The following is an 18,207-nucleotide window of genomic DNA, read 5'->3' as shown; positions in this document are numbered from 1 at the left end:
TTGTAAAAAGGTACTTTGTCATTTTCACAATATATTCAAGTCTTTCTTTTCATTTTTACCTCTTTTTGTCTTATCTCTGAGTCATTTATATGCCTATTAACACAAAATGAACACAAAAGGTCAGGAGCGATTGAATGCAAATCAATTTTCCTACTGTCAGCCAGCATATTGAGTAAAGTTAAAATTATTGGTTAAAATGAAGTTTTGGGGTATAGAGTTCATCAAAATTTTATTTATTCATTAGCAGATCATCTAGATTATTGCATAATATTTGAGTTGACTGTAATAAAAACTACTTGCTAACTGAGTTGGAACTAATATAGTATGTATTCAGACTTGCTTATTTCATGACTTTAAAAATATATAACTTTGTTTTAAGTTTTAAAAAATAGTTCTTCAGTTGTATAAATAGCTAAGTAGACTTGGAAAAGGGAAATAATTTGGCATTTAAAAAGATTTCCTCCCTATGCAAAAACTCTAAAGAGGAAAAAATGTGTTTTATTTTTTCCTCAGTGTTTCTATATTAGATTTAAATCTTATTTTGCTGATTCTTAGAACAGTAAATTGTTTCTAAATTAAAGCTGGATATGATAATTAGTTCTGAAAGCCTTAGTTAGCAATTACTTTTCCCTCTCATTGTGTGCTGCCATTTTGGCTTGGAAGGCATATGCATGTAAGATCAGTCTCTTTGTATTATTCAGCTGGTTGTCCCTCATGAGCCACAAAAGCTTCTGGCTTTGTAGTTCGCAGGGCTCTCTGCTAAGACCTGGTCCCCTGACAATATCTTACTGGTTCTTTTTTTTTTTTTTTTTTTTTTTTGGTAATTCGATTCTTACCCACTTGAGTCAGCTCACCCCTTCCCCCAAAGTAAAAGACCTAAGGTGCTAATCCCTATTCATTGATGGCAAATGCTAAATCGAAAGTAACAGTTTACAAATGCAAAACTCCTTATCCAGTTGCATTACACACCCTCTAAGCCAGTCATGCTCAGCATCATCAGGTTGATGAGAAGGCAAGATCTCAGTTCGGTTAAAATGATATGGAAGTTTGAGGAAGCTTTAGCAAACCCTAAAATGCAAAGTCCATTCAAGGAAATGAAAAGGGGTAGGAGCGAGGGTGGAGAAATATTTTTAAATTTAGTTTGTATCATGGTTAAGAGCGCTGATTCTGGAGTCCATCAGATATAGGTTTGAATCCCATCTCCACTCATGTGTAACACTAGACCTGCCTGAGTCTCAATTTCCTAATCTGTAAAATGGGCATAATAATCTCCCTTGCAGGGCTTTTGAAAGAATTAAAAGATACCTAATTAAATAGATATCTATTATATCTATTAATAGATATAAAATGCTTAAGCAAGTGGTAGAGAAAGTACAAGGCACTCTATTCCTCCCTCCAGATGATTACAGTCCTCCTAAGGAGACTATTAAGCAAACTACCCACAAAGCTGTTCTGTGTTCTATATCAGTAAATGCCACAGTGGTCATAATGGCAATAAGGGCTGTCAGAGGAAGAACACGAGTCAGAGTGTGGATTAGGATTAAGCATGACCCAATGGGTCTCATGAAGTATGATTTTTTCCCTTACTTGTTAGCTTTAAGAAAGGTCAATGTCTTGAATGCAATTTGTACGTGGGATTTTGTGCCAAGATTTGCTCTGATAAACAATCTATTAAAATATGTTCATCTGTTTTGCCAAGTTGAGTTGTACTAATTAAAAAGATGGCTTTCCCTCCCCTAGAATCATCACCAAGTTATTTTAATTCAAAGGATCTTCAGTACTTGGAGTTCCTACTGCGAAAGAGGAAAAGAAATGATCTGGTGAAGGTAATCTTATGATTTAGACAAGAAAAGGTCATAACAAAGTCAAACGCTGTTTATTTTGAACATTATGAAAAAAATTCCATATAGTTATGGTTTATTGCCAAGCTGTGTTGGGTCCTCCTCTAGAAATCTCTAGTGTGTCATAGTGACATTCCTCTCTTCTGTTAGTCACAGCACAACTTTGCTGCTCCTCATTCTCCCACTCTTGACAGTTACTTAGTTCTGATCTTATGGAGTTTTCAACAAAAGTAGAAGACAACATGCAATTTGGAAAATACTGATTCATTTTCTTGTACGGAGATGGTCAGGGACCACAAATACCCATACAGGGACGTTTTCTGATTGATATAGATGTGGATAGATGGGCTTGTACACGCGAGCATGCAAAAACACTTGTGCATTCGCTTTGCTGGAACAAGATGTGGCAGTGAGAGAGTATGACAGATGCATGGAAGCCAAGTGGGGCTATAAGTTACCATAGCTTCAGTGATTAACTAGACTGTCTTGGGTTTATTTTTCTCCCCACTAAACTGTGAGTTTTTGAAGGGTAGAGTCTGGTTCTTTTTCATCTCTACATTAACAGGTGCCAGCACAGGGCTTAGAGCAGGGGTGGGCAAACTTTTTGACTTTAGGGCCACAATGGGTTCTTAAACTGGACTGGAGGGCTGGAACAAAAGCATGGATGGAGTGTTTGTGTGAACTAATATAAATTCAAAGTAAACATCATTACATAAAAGGGTACGGTCTTTTTTTCCAATAGTTTTATTCATTTCAAACGGGCTGGATCCGGCCTGCGGGCCGTAGTTTGCCCATGGCTGGCTTAGAGCATATTAGGGACTTGATTAATTTCCCTTACACCCAACTCTCTTTTCTGCATTGTTGGAAATTGCATGCCCCCAGTGGCCATTTTGAGCATGAACTGTTATTTTTAAGATACTCTCTTTTGAGAAAGCACTCCAAACTGTGCTACAAATGTCTGAAACGAAAAGGGAGCTGGATGCCCAGAGGGTTTAGAGAAATCCCCAAGAGAAGGAGGTGGAGAAAGGATGGGAAGAAGAGACTCATTGAGTAACCCCCTCTTTTTGAGTATGTTATTTCTTTCATGAGATTGTTATTTTCAACTAGAGGCCTGGTGCATGAAATTTGTGCACTGGGGGGAGGGAGGGTCCCTCAGCCTGGCCTGTGCCCTCTTGCAGTCTGGGACCTCTCAGGGGATGTCCGCCTGCTGGCTTAGGCCCGCTCCCCAGGCAGTCTGGGACCCCTCACTCCTTACTGATCAGCTTGCTGCTCCTTAGTGCTGCTTATGGAGGCGGGAGAGGCTCCCACCACTGCCGCTGCACTCGCCAGCCATGAGCCCTGCTTCTGACTGAGCGGGGCTCCCTGAGCGCACTGACCACCAGGGGGCAGCTCCTGCATTGAGTGTCTGCCTCCTGGTGGTCAGTGCACATCATAGTGACCAGTTGTTCTGGTCATTCTGCCTTTACAGTCACTTAGACTTTTATTATATAGGACTAGAGGCCTGGTGCACAAAATTCGTGCATGGGGGAGGTGTGTGTGTCCCTCAGTTCAGCCTGCACCCTCTCCAATTTGGGACCCCTTGAGGGATGTCCGACTGCCCTGATTGCCCCCACCCGCCCTCCCCTGCAGGCCCAATTGCCCCCAACTGCCCTCCCCTGCAGGCCTGGTCACCCCTAACTGCCTTCCCCTGCTGACCTGGTCGCCCTCAACTGCTCTCCCCTGAAGGCCATCTTGTGGTGTCCATCTTGTGTCCACATGGGGGTGGCCATCTTTGACCACATGGGGGCGGTCATCTTGTCTGTTGGAGTGATGGCCAATTTGCATATTACCTCTTTATTAGATAGGATGAGAATGGGCTCAGATGTCATTGAAACTGTAGTCTGACAGCAATACTGTGAAAATGAGCTGCTAATTTTTGGGCAAAATAATTCTCTTTCTTAAACCAGCTGTTCTCCTTTTTGCACTGAAATTTAATTTAGTGAATTGGGTGATGGTGGTGGTGCAGGGAGATTTTTGAGTTGGCCCTGTGCCCCACTGCTAAGCTTTCTGTCTCCTTCCCAGTGCTATAGGAGGGATTCTGTGAAGCCAGTGAGTGTTCACTTTAGACTTGCAGAAGACACATTCTTAGAATTCTTAAGGAGAACTTGTTTCTAAAGTAAAAGATTTCCCAGGAAACTAATGACCTTTGGTGTAATATCTAAGCAGAAGTAACCCAGCCTTATTTCACATTCTTGACTGATAAATGTCATGCAATTATTATTGCTTTTTAAATAAAATTGAAATTATATAGTTGTGTTTCTAATGATAGCATAAATAGGCTTGCTAGTCATGTGTATTTTTTAAATATATTTTTATTGATTTCAGAGAGGAAGGGAGAGGGAAGAGAGAGAAACATCAATGATGAGAGAGAATCATTGATTGGTTGCCTTCTGCACGCCCCACACTGGGGATCAATACCACAAACCGAGCATGTGCCCTTGACTGGAATCGAACCCAGAACCCTTCAGTCTGTAGGCCAATGCTCTGTCCATTAAGCCAAACCAGTTAGGGCCATGTGTATTTTTAAATGCATGTGTGTTTAGATGAGTGAATATCTACATGGCACATAAATATTTATTTTAGGATTACCAGCTTGGTTTTATATTTGTACAGCTATAGTCCAGATAATGAAAGATTAATCATTCCTGTACAGGATGCACAGGAATGACCACAAAATCATTAAGTCTAAGTATTTGATGCTGCTAATGACTACTAGTTAGGATCCATGTTTCCTCTCCTTGGACCAAGAAACCAGACTGTAACTGAATCTGCACTGATAAGTTTCCTTTTTCACTGTCTGTCCTTCCACTCTACGTTAGAAATCAGAACATTATTTCCATTTGTAGAATCATATGTTTCTTCAGTTTTAGGGCTTACACAAGGAGGAAGTCCATTTAGATTTGGTCCTTAGTGCCCTGAGCAAGCCTGGAAGAGTGCACTGTGTCCCAAACCATGGTACAAAGATGACATTTTAAATTTTATTTTGTTAGAGGTTTGGAAAATACTGATTTATTTTCTTGTATGAGGATGATATAAGATAACTGTTTCAATAAAGGTATTTCAATAAAAAGAGATTTGATTTAGAGAAAAATATGAAATACTAGAAGCCCGGTGCACAAGAATTTGTGCATTTGGGGTGGGGGTGGGGCGGTCCCTCAGTCCAGCCTGTACCCTCTCGCAGTCTGGGGGCCTTCAGGGGATGTCCGACTGAGGTCACTGCTGCCCCTTAATTGCCATCCCCTCCCTCTGCCTGCTGGCTCGCTGGCCTGGCCACCTGCTTGCCAGCTCCACCCTCTGCTGACCAGTTGTTCTGCTGTTCGGTCGATTTGCATATTACACTTTTATTATATAGGATGTGCTATTTCAGAAGATGTGCCAAAATTTTTGACAATCGTATGTAAGTCAAGTTTGGGAAACACTGCTGTGGAATCTCAGAGGGAAGGCGGGGGAGGGTGGATGGATGGGAAGAGATCAACCAAAGAATTTATATGCATGTATGCATAATCCATGGACACAGACAATAGGGTGATGAAGGCCTGGGGCGGGGTGGGAATCAGGGAGGGAAGAAAGGGGGAGAAGGGGGGCATCTATAATACTCTCAACAATAAAGATAATAAAAATAAAGAAAATAAAGAAGAAAAGAGGAGCAGGATTCAAACGTGCATTTGAATTCTGGTTCTGCTACTAAATGTAGACAGCTGATCTTAAGCCTCTGAGCCAGTTTCTTCATGTATAAGTTGAAATGATAGTATTTTCTCTGTCTAGTGGGAAGGTTTTTGTGTGAAATAGGTAGAATGTATATTGAAAGTGGGGTTCACTTTTGAAAATTTTTATTTTTCAATTATAGTTGACTTCAATATTATTTTATATTAGTTTTAGGTGTACAGCATAGTGGTTGGACAATGATATGAAAGTGTTTTTTTTAAGACTGCAAAGTGATCTTCAAGTTAAACAACAATAACCTCTAATATCACTAGCAAGTTATTACAAGAGAGATTAGGACATCAGTGAATGAGAACTTTCAAAGGCAAACTGTTTTGTTTTGTTTTTTCCCTTTCATGGTGGAAACTGAGTAGGTTCCAAATTTCGTTTGACGGTTTTCCTGTCACTATTTAGGAAGAGAGAAGTATGAAACATATGCTTGCTTCTCTCCAGATTGTATAAACATGTTTGCCTTTTACTTAAAACTGCTACAGAACTGTATAGTAGTGCACAGTGGGACCTTGCTATTATTTGAGTGTTTATAAAGTACTGTTTATTATCAGACAGTTTCCTTGTTGTGAAAAAGCACCTTTAGGGCCAATTTGTGCACAAACAGGCAGGAAGGAAAACCCTGAGAGAATGATAGCTTTATTTAGGGTAACCCTAATAATAAGTCAAATAATAAAATAATAAATAAGGTTAGATAAGGGATATGTTGTAGACGGCAAGGCAGAGCCACCATTAAATCGTAAATCGAAAAGTCAAAGGTGTGCCTCATCTTGGATGCCAACAGAGTTAGAAGAATCCAATTGGAAGGGAAATGTAGTGTGCTATTCTTTGGGACTGACTCCTACTTATAGCCTTTCTCTTCCACTTCTAGTTTGAATTGTGCTTTTAATGCCTGGGAGAGGTTTAGAGTTCAGAATGGGGATTGGAGGCAGGGGTGGGGTGGGTGTGTTGTGGCTCAGCCCCTCCTCTTTTCTTTAAAAGATGAAGTCTGATTCACAGGCCTAGATCTTTTATTAGGGGAAGCTTTGTGGACCCAGAATAGCCACCCCAACTTTTTCTGTAATTGAGCTAGCCCTGACAAAAGAAGTAGGAGTGAAGACCCAGGATACTTAGTTTAATCAGTTTTCAATAAAAAGTGAAACCTTGTTTTCTATAAGATGAATATATGGCTTTCAAAACACATGGGGAACTATGAGTTTCATTTTTAGAAGGTATATACTGTGCATTTAAACAAGTGATTCATGCCCTAACCGGTTTGGCTCGGTGGATAGAGTGTCGGCCTGTGGACTGAAGGGTCCCAGATTTGATTCTAGTCAAGAGCATGCACCTTGGTTGCAGGCACATCCCCAGTAGAGGGTGTGCAGGAGGCAGCTGATCGATGTTTCTCTCTCAACGATGTTTCTAACTCTCTATCCCTCTCCCTTCCTCTCTCTAAAAAATCAATAAAATATATTTGAAAAAGGATTCATTTTGACATATGCTTTTCCATATTAACTTGTCAACTACCTTGCACTGCTGAAAGGAGCATTTTCTTTTTATTTTTCCAAAGTTACTTGGAGAAGGTACTTGTGAAATTATTGTATGGAGAGATTAACAGATGCAAATCAACAGGTTAAACATTGAAATTTGAGGACCATTTTTTGCAGTCTGTATTAGGAGGATGCTTGGCACAAAGGCAAGACTTTGAAATTATTTTCAGTGCCTGAAGCTTGCCTTCTTAGATGAGGCTTTATTAATTTAATTTCTCTGAGAAATTGATCACAGACTTTGAGTGTTAGAGCTAGAAGCTTCAGCCACAGTTTCCTTTCTCTTGGGGTCCATGCGAACATGGTACATAAGGGACAAGGAGTCCAACTTTCCTATTAGAAAATCTCTGAGGTCCCCAAATAGAATTTTTTCTATTTTGACTCAATTTTCATAAGTATTCACAAACATGATAGGAGTGATCTGCTTGATTTGATCTCACGGTTCTACAAGTCCAAATTTAGGACTTGAAGTGAAGTATACCTTCGTTAGGAAATTTTTCCCTAGCTTTTTTGAGGTATAATTGAAAAATAAAATGTACATATTTAAATTATACAATGTGGTGATTTAATATATCTATACATTGGGAAATGATTACCACAGTCAACTTAATTCACATCTGTCACTTCACATAGTTAACATTTTTTTGTGCGTGTGGCGAAAACTATTTCAGATCTACTCTCAGCAACTTACAAGTAAACTCTAATCACCATGCTGTACATTAGATCCTCAGAACTTATTCATCTTACATTGAAAGTCTTTGACCAACGTCTCCCCCATTTTCCTTTAACTCTCTGCCCCTAGAAACGACCATTCTACTTACTTTAAAAAATATACATTTTTTTATTGATTTCAAAGAGAAAGGGAGAGGGCGAGAGAGAGAGAAACATCAATGATGAGAGAAAATCATTGATACCTCCTGCATGACCCACACTGGGGTTAGAGTCCACAACCCAGGCATGTGCCCTGACCAGGAATTGAACCAGTGACTTCTTGGTTCATAGGTGGATGCTCAACCATTGAGCCACACCGACTGGGCTCTACTTACTTTGTTAAGATTCCACATTAAGTGTTACCATACAGTATTTGTCTTTCTCTGTGTGGCTTATTTCACTTAACACAGTGCCTTCCAGATTTATCAGTGTTGTCACAAATGGCAGGATTTTCTTTTTTCTTGTGACTGAACAAAATTCCATTGTGTGTGTTTGTCACATTTTCTTATCCATTCATCTGTAGGGACACTTGAGTTGTTTCCATGTCTTGGCTATTGTGAACAATACTGTAATAAACATGAGAGTGTAGATATCTCTTTGAGATAGTGATTTTATTTCATTTGGATATATGCCCAGAAGTGGGATTGCTGGATTATATGGTAGTTCTTTTTTTAATTTGTGGAAGGACCTCTGTACTGTTATTGTTAGAATCTTTTAGACTTGTTGAACACTGATTCTTATTGGTTAGAGTGGTTTATACTTATCTTTCTAAGTAATCTTATAGAGGAAGCTCTGAGATGCCTTTCAGATATGGAACTGTGCTATAGCTGTGACCTGTTGTGAACCAATTAAAAACTGTTATCAAAGGATTGTGTTGATACTTTGTACTGGAAACTGCCTTAGACACTTTGTACACAAATATAAATGTAACCCCATAATCCATCATGATGTTAAGTTTTAATATAATCTTAAATTCATCTGTTATGATGTTTTAATATATCTTAAATTCAAGTTTTCTTTATATAGTTTTTATTATAAATTTTAAAAATCATTTTTAATTTTTGCAGTTGACATGCAATGTTGTATTCATTTCAGGCATACACCCAATGATTAGACATTTTATAACTTACTAAGTGATCATCCCAATAATTTATTATAAAATTTTTAAGAAAAATACTTTAAGTAAAATATTATTAGAAATCACTAATATACTCCTGTTGGTTAGCATAGTGTATTGAGACAAGGCTCTGGTTGAATTTGAATATGTCAAAGTTCATTCAACAATTACTGAATGTTCTGGGTTCTGGGATTTTGGCAGTGAACTATAAAAGAGAATCCCTGTTCTTAGATAGGCAGAGAGGTAAATAGATGGTATGTCAGATCATGGAAGTTTAGTGAAGGAAAAGATGGTAGGAAGGTAGGTGATGGGACTCTATTCCAAGATCAGTACCTTGAACATTAGTAGGTTTGTTATTTCTGAGGGGAGGAAAGGCTGCCTGAGGTAGAGAGAACAGCACCTTTGTAGTCATAGACCAGTGGTCGGCAAACCGCGGCTCGCAAGCCACATGCAGCTCTTTGGCCCCGTGAGTGTGGCTCTTCCATAAAATACCTCGTGCGGGCGCGCACATACAGTGCGATTGAAACTTTGTGGCCCATGTGCAGAAGTCGATTTTTGGCCTGGGCGAGTCTATTTTGAAGAAGTGGTGTTAGAAGAAGTGGGGGGTGTCGGTCAGTCGGGCGACGGAAGACGCGGCGCAGGCGTACCCTAATTAAGTTAGTAACAGTGTACCTACTTATATAGTTTAACTTTAAAATTTTGGCTCTCAAAGGAAATTTCAATTGTTGTACTGTTGATATTTGGCTCTGTTGAATAATGAGTTTGCCGACCACTGTCATAGACCCAGGTTTAAATTCTAGCTCTGAAGGTGGGCAAGTTACTTAATCTGAATTCAGTTCAGGACTTCCTCACCTATAACATGGATAAAGATTAAAACTATTTTATAGCATTGTTTTGAGTATTACATGAGAAAATGTAGAGAAAGCCTTGGCGTCATGCCTTGTATATAGAAAGGCTCAGTAAATGCTTTTAGCACTGTTATTAATAAATCATATCCTAGATTACTCGGAGTCACTGACCCTGCTCCTTGTAACTTTAGCCTCAGGATGGGGCCCTACTATCAATGCCCAGGTCGCCTGGAAGTCCAACAGGGATCCACTGACTTTGCTGCTTGGAACCTCACCCTTTTATGCCATGACCATTGGATCAAGCATCTCTTGTACCTGTGCTTGCCCCAACTATACCAGAAATTGATACACCCTTTGGACAGTGTGCCTGGTACAGAGTAGACACATGAATGTTGATACTTTCTCCCCCAGTTACTCAGTGAATAGTGCATATTCAATAAATATCAACTTTTTATGTTACTTTTTAAAATATATTGATTTCAGAGAGGAAGGAAAAGGGAGAGAGATATAGAAACATCAATGATGAGAGAGACTCATTGATTGGCTGCCTCCTGCACACCCCACACTGGGGATTGAGCCTGCAACCTGGGCATGTGCCCTCACCGAGAATCGAACTGTGACCTCCTGGTTCATAGGTTGATGCTCAACCACTGAGCGACACTAGCTGGGCTGTGTTACTTTAAATTCAATAAATTTTGGAAGGCACATGGATAAGCAGAGTACGGTGTCATCTGACCAGAACTCTTGTCTGTAGCAGAGAGGTCTATGTGTATGTATTTGTTGTGTGTGTCTAGTTATGGAGGATATATCTCTTGAAAAGTGTCTCCTTTAAGTGTAATCTCTTCTCTTGTGAAATAATGTATCTTTAGCACCTGGAGAGAAACCTACCTTATGAGTTTGACCATATTAATTTTCCCTTTATTTCTTATTAAGGAGAAGACCAAAGTTGTTGAGCCCTTGGACTATGAGAATGTTATCTTGCAAAGAAAAACCCAGATTTACAGTGACCCCCTCAGAGACCTGCTTATGTTTCCAATGGAAGACATATCCGTGAGTTCACAAGCACTTTTTTTTTTTAAAAAAAGAAATAAAACCCTGCATTTGCCAAGCCAGTTTTTACAGCAAGAATGATCCTTGTCTTCTAGATCTCGGTGATAAGTCGTCAACGCAGAACAGTGCAATCCACAGTCCCAGAAGATGCTGAGAAAAGGGCCCAGAGTCTGTTTGTCAAGGAGGTAAGAGGCTCAAAGGTTACAGAGGAACATTCATCATATATTTCAAATATTCTTTCTTTTATTATAAATGGAAAATAAAATTGCTGTTACTTTAACTGACCTACATAAGTCTATATGATGTGATACAGAGATTACAGTTTAAATACTTTCACAAGTAGCATGTGTTCTTAGTCTTTTTCTTTTGGATTTGAATATTGTCTGCACTTGGACTCAGTGTTGAAGAGAGCGTAAGAATTGTCATTTATTGCTGCCAATTGGTTTAGAGCAGTGATGGCGAACCTTTTGAGCTCGGCGTGTCAGCATTTTGAAAAACCCTAACTTAACTCTGGTGCCGTGTCACATATAGAAATTTTTTGATATTTGCAACCATAGTAAAACAGACTTATATTTTTGATATTTATTGTATATATTTAAATGCCATTTAACAAAGAAAAATCAACCCAAAAAATGAGTTCGTGTATCGCCTCTGACACACGTGTCATAGGTTCGCCATCACTGGTTTAGAGAAACACAGTCAATCCCCAAAGGAAGATCCAAGTACCAAAATTTCCCAAGTGATTTTTAAGTTTTACAGCTCATTACCTGATTTTTTAAAAAATGGCTATATGTATACTTTTTGTACATATCAAATTAAAGGTTTCTCTTTTTTTCAGTGTATTAAAACCTATAGCACAGATTGGCATGTGGTAAACTACAAGTATGAAGATTTCTCTGGAGACTTTCGAATGTTGCCATGGTAAGTACAGAATTCAAGTGAAGCCTTCAGAAGGAGAATTACTAAGCATTTTATTTTTTTTAACCACTTGTGAAACTTCTTAGTTATAATTTATGGTAAAGCAAAACCTCAAGCAACCAGCATGTTTTGTAAATGCAATATTTTGAGTAACTGAATATGTCTTCACTTTGCTCACTGAAATTCTTTCCAAAATGTATGAGTTCACTTTTTGGCTTTGGTCTATCTATATTGACCATAAAATGATCTTTATTTGATTCTGGATAACATACTGAGTATTTTCCAGTGGTGTCAATGAAAAGGCTAGAAAATATATGGCTCAATTTGATGACCCCAGATAATCACTTGACAAAGTGTATCTCTTTCAGTTGAGTTGAAGGACCACCATGAGTACAGTGACTCAGGAGTCAGACAGTCAAGGTTCACATTTTATTTCTACCATATACCTCCTGGATGACCTTGGGCCAGTCACTCAGTCCGTTTGAGCCCTCATTTTTTCCCCCTTTTCTCATCCATAATACTGCCAACCTCACAGGGTAGCATACAGATAAAGTTTTGGAGAAATAAGGCTTTGTATATCCTTTTATAGTTTTTAAAGCACTTTCTCAGAGGAGAAAACTGAGTCCTAAAGACGTCCTGTAAAACTGACTCCTAAGGTGACCTGTTGGAGGTCATACACCAAACAGATGATAGAGTCGTAATTAAACTGTTGCTTTTTAAAAAATATATTTTAATTAATATTGAGAGAGAGAGAGAGCGAGAGGGAGAGAGAGAGAGATATCAACTGGTTGCCTCCCGCATGTACCCCAACCAGGGATGGAACCTGCAACCTGGGAATCAAACTGAATTCCTTTCTGTGCATGGGATGACGCTCAACCAACTGGGCCACAGTGGCCAGGACACTATGTTGCTTTTTGACCTGGGGAAAGATAAGGTTTTGCCACCAATAACAGCTCTGGTACACATTCTTTTTTTTTAAAATATATTTTATTGATTTTTTACAGAGAGGAAGGGAGAGAGATAGAGAGTTAGAAACATCGATGAGAGAGAAACATCGATCAGCTGCCTCCTGCACATCTTCCACTGGGGATGTGCCCGCAACCCAGGTACATGCCCTTGACCAGAATCGAACCTGGGACCTTTCAGTCCGCAGGCCGACGCTCCATCCACTGAGCCAAACCGGTTTCGGCTGGTACACATTCTTTGACAATTTCTGTCCTTCCCTGATAAAGTATCTGGGCTTAGTTATATCTTTGCTGCTGGCTGCACATGTGGGAGTCCTTATATAAAAGGTAATATAAGTTTAGTCAGAGGAGAGAATCTGAGTTTGGGAAGGAGAAAAGAATTTCTCCTCTTCATGTCTTGGCATTTTCTTGTGAAAGAAAGAAGTCTTTCTTATTATGTTATGTTTTTTGTTCTGTTCAGCGTTTAAGACAATTCTCTTGCATTTTCAGCAAATCCATGAGACCAGAAAAGATTCCCAATCATGTATTTGAAATTGATGAGGACTGTGATAAAGATGAGGTAAAGATTGGGGCCACTGCACTGGTTTCTTCAACTCCCTTCTATTGAGGATTTCCTTAAGATGAGGGGAAGAATTATATTTGAATGACCTGTGGCCAACTTTCAAACTAATTAGATATTTTTTTAAAAAGTTGCATTTACAAATGGAATTGGGGGGAAAAATCAAGTGAGCTGGGCTGTGATTTTATATAAAAACTAGAGGCCTAATGTACAGATTTGTGCAGTGGTGGGGTCCCTTGGCCTGATTTGTGGTTATTGGGCCGAAACTGGCTCTCTGACATCCCCCGAGGGGTCCCTGATTGTGAGAGGGTGCAGGCCAGGCCGAGGGACCTCACCGGTGCATGATTGGCTCGAGGGAGGGGCCGCAGGAGGGCTCCAGGGCCCTCACCCAGTCCTGATTGGCTGGACCCCAGCAGCAAGCTAACCTACTGGTCGGAGCGTCTGCCCCCTGCTGGTCAGTGCACATTATACGAATGTTCGGACACTTAGCATATTAGGCTTTTATTATATAGAATGTTTTACCACCTGTGGGACATGCTTGTGGAGTTGCTTTTCCTGCACTGGGTATGTGATGTGATGATTCATCTGGACTCTCCTGCCTGATATATCCCTCAGGGGACAGATGGCCCGGATGTCTGTGACATTTTGAGGTGCATTTTGCTTGTTGACATAATGCAGAAGATTTTCCCAGATGACGGCTCATACAATTAAGTAAATATTGAGTGCCTACTGTGTGCACAGCACAGAGTCTTTCATTTTAAGTTTAATCAGGCATCTTCTTGGAGGGAAGGGACTGTTAGGTTTCGATTAGAAACTGGAGCAGGGCCTAGTTCGTGCCCCCCAAATACTATTTGATTAGATGGCTGGCTGTTGTTTCACTGATGGTTTTTGCTCTTTTCAGGATTCATCTTCTTTGTGTTCTCAGAAGGGTGGTGTGATAAAACAAGGCTGGTTGTACAAAGCAAATGTAAATAGCACCATCACAGTTACCATGAAGGTAAGAAGTACTTATAGTATTTCATCATTTTAAGGATATTCTCATTAGTAGCCTGTCTAGAAAGAATATTTCTTTAAAAATTATTTACAATGAACCCTAACAAAAAAAACTTTAATGAGAAGGTTCTCACAGATGTATGCAATTTTAAAAATCTGAAGTCTCAGGATGAATTAAGAAGTGTAACTTTAAAAGAAAAGTAGTTATTATCTTCTGAATCAAGAAGTTGAAAAAGGAGACTTTCAGAGGAATAAAGAAAGTAGCTTTGAAACAAAAGAGCATCGAAGTTTCTGTTTCTTTTATTTACTTACCAGAGGCCCAGTGCATGACATTTGTGCATGGGTGCAGTCCCTAGGCCTGGCCAGTGATCAAAGCATGAGTGTCTGGCATGGAAGGGCAGGTCCCAGCTGACCTCTGGGCCTTGGAAAGCACCTCAGCCCCTAGGCCCCCGCATGCCCCCTCTGTCTGAATCAAGGCACCTGAATCCCCATGCGGAGATGCAGTGAGCGTGGCTGGACGCCGTGGTTGGGGGCACAGTGTGGGCCTCTAGCAGCGCCGCACAGAAGCCAGTGGGCAACACGCTCTCTCCCGGCTGGCCTTGCAGACCGGCTCCTGTGCGAACCCATAGGGAGCCCGACCGGGCCCTGCAGTCCCAGTCGCTGCGGTCAGGCTCATCCAGAAGAGGCAGCATGGGTGTGGGGCGGGCTCCTCGTGGGTGCCGGGCACCTGAGTGCAGGGGGATCCCCCACGCGAGAGCCCTGGCATCCCAGGGGTGGGTAGCAGGGGGAGTGAGAGTGAGCTGGTGAACACACCGTATTCTCAACGCACCTCCATCCCTGTCACACCCACCCCCAAGTAGCCAGCGAGAGGTCACAGTGAGTCGCCAACACTTGCCATGTTTTGCGCCATCCCCTGGTGGTCAGCACATGTCATAGCGAGCGGTCGAACTCCCAGTCTCCTGGTTGAATTCCCGGTTGACTGTTCGAGGGGACAATTTGCATAGCAGGCTTTTATTATATAGGATTTTTATTTCTCAGGTACAGTTTACATTTTATATTATTTCCTATTAGTTTCAGGTGTGCAGCATGGTGATTAGCCCAGCCGTGGGCAAACTATGGCCCGCTGGCTGGATCCGGCCCGTTTGAAATGAATAAAACTAAAATAAAAAAAAAAGACCGTACCCTTTTATGTAATGATGTTTACTTTGAATTTATATTAGTTCACACAAACACTCCATCCATGCTTTTGTTCCGGCACTCCAGTCTAGTTTAAGAACCCATTGTGGCCCTCGAGTCAAAAAGTTTGCCCACCCCTGGGTTAGCCTATCATATACATTACAAAGTGATTCCCCCTAATATTTCCAGTACCCACCTGGCACCATACATAGTTACTACAATGTTATTGAATAGATTTCCTGTGCTGTACTTTATATCCCTGTAACTATTTTGTACCTACCAATTTTTACTTTTACCTTTTTCACCCAGCCCCCCAAACCCCCTACCTTCTGGCAAAGATTTCTATGTGGAAATTAATGTGTAGAGGGAAAATACATGGTTATGTAAGATGGGGGTTTCTTGCCTCCGATAACTTCCAGGCTAGCTAGATACAAAACATATCAAATTAACTACTACATAAAGCAGTACATTAGTACTGCTAGAACTAGAGAGTTTTTCGTTTTGTGTAAAATATATTTTTATTGATATCAGAGAGGAAGGGAGAGGCAGAGAGAGTTAGAAACATCAATGATGAGAGAGAACCATTGATCGGCTGCCTCCTGCAACCCTCACATGAGCCCTTGACCAGAATCAAACTCAAATTCAGCACCCTTCAGTCCCTAGGCTGACATTCTGTCCACTGAGCCAAACCAGCTATGGCACAACTAGAGAGTTTTCTAGTTTGGTCAGAATAGTGGGTCTGTGTAAGGGCTTTGTCACACAAGGTAGAAACAGAAAGGGATTACATTGTGCAGGGCCTTGAATGTCTCAGACATGAGGTTGGCTTTGTTTGGTAGACTGAAGAACCATTAAAATCCAAAGTTAAAACTAACAAACTCCTTGGAGATTCTGAGCAGGGAAATAAATTATTCTCTGATACCCCAATAGAACCGTTCTATCAGATATTCAGTATAAGATCATGTGGTTTGCTGAAGATGATTCACACTTCCATTAAGTTTTGAAGGTCATTCTGTCTTGCACATTGCCTGCAAGCAGAAATCATGGGCATCTACCAAGGAAAGTCTCACATTTTATCTTGATTTAATATCTCCCTTGCTGCTTTCCATTTAGTGGTAAAGTCCTGTTCTCACTTTCATTTTCAAGCTCTAAAAATAATGAATAATAAGTTGTAGGATGCTTCTTATTTGTCTCCTGCACCCAATCACAGGCCTTTGCACATGATTATGAGAATCCATTTAGTGAGTATGTGCCAGGTACCATCTAAGTGTTTTATATTCTGGATCTCAATTAATCCTCATGGAAGCCCTGTGTTAGAGGTACTGTATTATTAGTTTATAGATGTGGAAAGTGAGGCACAAATAAATTCAATGATTAACCCAAGGTCACACAACTCCAACTTTTCAGAGATGGGATTTGTACCTACACAGGCTGATGCCTAAGCCTTTGCTCTTAACCAGCACACTCTTGGTGCTCACTGGCTGAGTGGGTGAGTCTCAAGTCTTTATTATATCTACTGTAAGAGTTACCTGGGTAAAGCAATGCATATGTGAAGGTTATAATTCTGTGCAGGTTATTAGCAAATGGTTCTATGGTTCTTAAAAAATATGCTTTTATTGATATCTAAGAGAGAGGAAAGTAGAGGGAGGGAAGGAAGGAAGGAGAGAGAGAAAAGGAGAGAGAGAGAGAGAGAGAGAGAAATATTGATTGGCCGCCTCCCATACACACCTTACCTGGGGATTGAACCTTTTGGTATGTGGGACGATGCTCCAACCAACTGAGCCAAACTGGTCAGGACAGCTTTATGGTTTGTTTATTTTTAAAATATATTTTTATTGATTTCAGAGAGGAAGGGAGAGGGAGAGAGAGATAGAACATCAATCATGAGAGAGAATCATTGATCGGCTGCCTCCTGCATGCCCCACACTGGGGATTGAGCCTGAAGCCCAGGCATATACCCTGACTGGGAATTGAACTTGTGACCTCCTGATTCGTAGGTCAATGCTCAACCATTGAGCCACACTGGCTACAGAAGTTTTATAGTTTTTGACTCCACTCCTTTCCCCTTAACATTCTCAAAAAAATTAAAAGTTTTGTCCATGCTCAAGCATAAAATAAAACATTAGGGAATTAATCCTATATAGTAAGAGCCTAATATGCAAATTGTCCCCTCGGGTGGTCGTTCGACTGGGAGACTGAGAGTTTGATTGCTCGCTATGATGTGTGCTGAGCACCAGGGGATGGCGTGGAATGTGGCTGGTGTTGGCCATGCAGCACTGGCAGCGGGTGGCAGTGGAGGCACTGCCAGCCCTGATAAGCCCCGATGAGAGTGGGACCCAAACAGGATGGTGGAGCAGGTGAGCAGGTGGCGCCAGGCCAAGGTGGGTGCGAGTGGGAGCCCAGGTGCTGCCCAGGGCCCAGAGGTCAGCTGGAACCTGCCCTTCCATGCCAGACGCTCGTGCTTCAATCGCTGGCCAGGCCTAGGGACCGTACCCATGCATGAATTTTGTGCACCGGGCCTCTAATATCTTTATAAAACAATTCACCACAGGGTTCCTTTCAATAATGAATTGATCTAATGCCTGTAAATTATAATTTGATTTACATAAAACTTTCTTAAGGTCTTCATTATATTATAAATCAAAATACAGTTGCCTATAAAAAGTACATGCTTTAAAGTTTTTTCCTAATTTTTGAAATATGGATTGGTTGATGTGGTAGGCAGAATAATATCCCCACACCCCAAAATGTCCATG

General features: G+C 40.7%; 1 protein-coding gene across 4 annotated transcripts in view; it reads left to right on the top strand.

Annotated features, from left to right (window-relative positions):
• Positions 1-10,653: 10,653 nt before the first annotated feature.
• The window catches only part of DOCK11 (dedicator of cytokinesis 11), a 142,384-nt gene continuing 134,830 nt past the window's right edge, over positions 10,654-18,207 (top strand). For 3 of the 4 annotated variants that reach the window (XM_015563139.1, XM_015563138.1, XM_015563140.1), the window contains exons 1-5: positions 10,654-10,843; positions 10,939-11,028; positions 11,682-11,764; positions 13,216-13,285; positions 14,187-14,282. In XM_015563139.1, coding sequence (XP_015418625.1) covers positions 10,685-10,843; positions 10,939-11,028; positions 11,682-11,764; positions 13,216-13,285; positions 14,187-14,282 — 498 coding nt within the window. In that variant the 5' untranslated portion in view covers positions 10,654-10,684. Of the gene's footprint in view, positions 10,844-10,938; positions 11,029-11,679; positions 11,765-13,215; positions 13,286-14,186; positions 14,283-18,207 lie in introns of those variants that run through there. The other variant, XM_015563141.1, reaches the window with a different exon arrangement.

This window comes from Myotis davidii, unplaced genomic scaffold (genome assembly GCF_000327345.1).
Source record: "Myotis davidii unplaced genomic scaffold, ASM32734v1 scaffold798, whole genome shotgun sequence".
Taxonomy (NCBI): domain Eukaryota; kingdom Metazoa; phylum Chordata; class Mammalia; order Chiroptera; family Vespertilionidae; genus Myotis; species Myotis davidii.
Note: the sequence above shows the minus strand (reverse complement) of the source record. Positions and strands in the feature narration are given on the sequence as shown.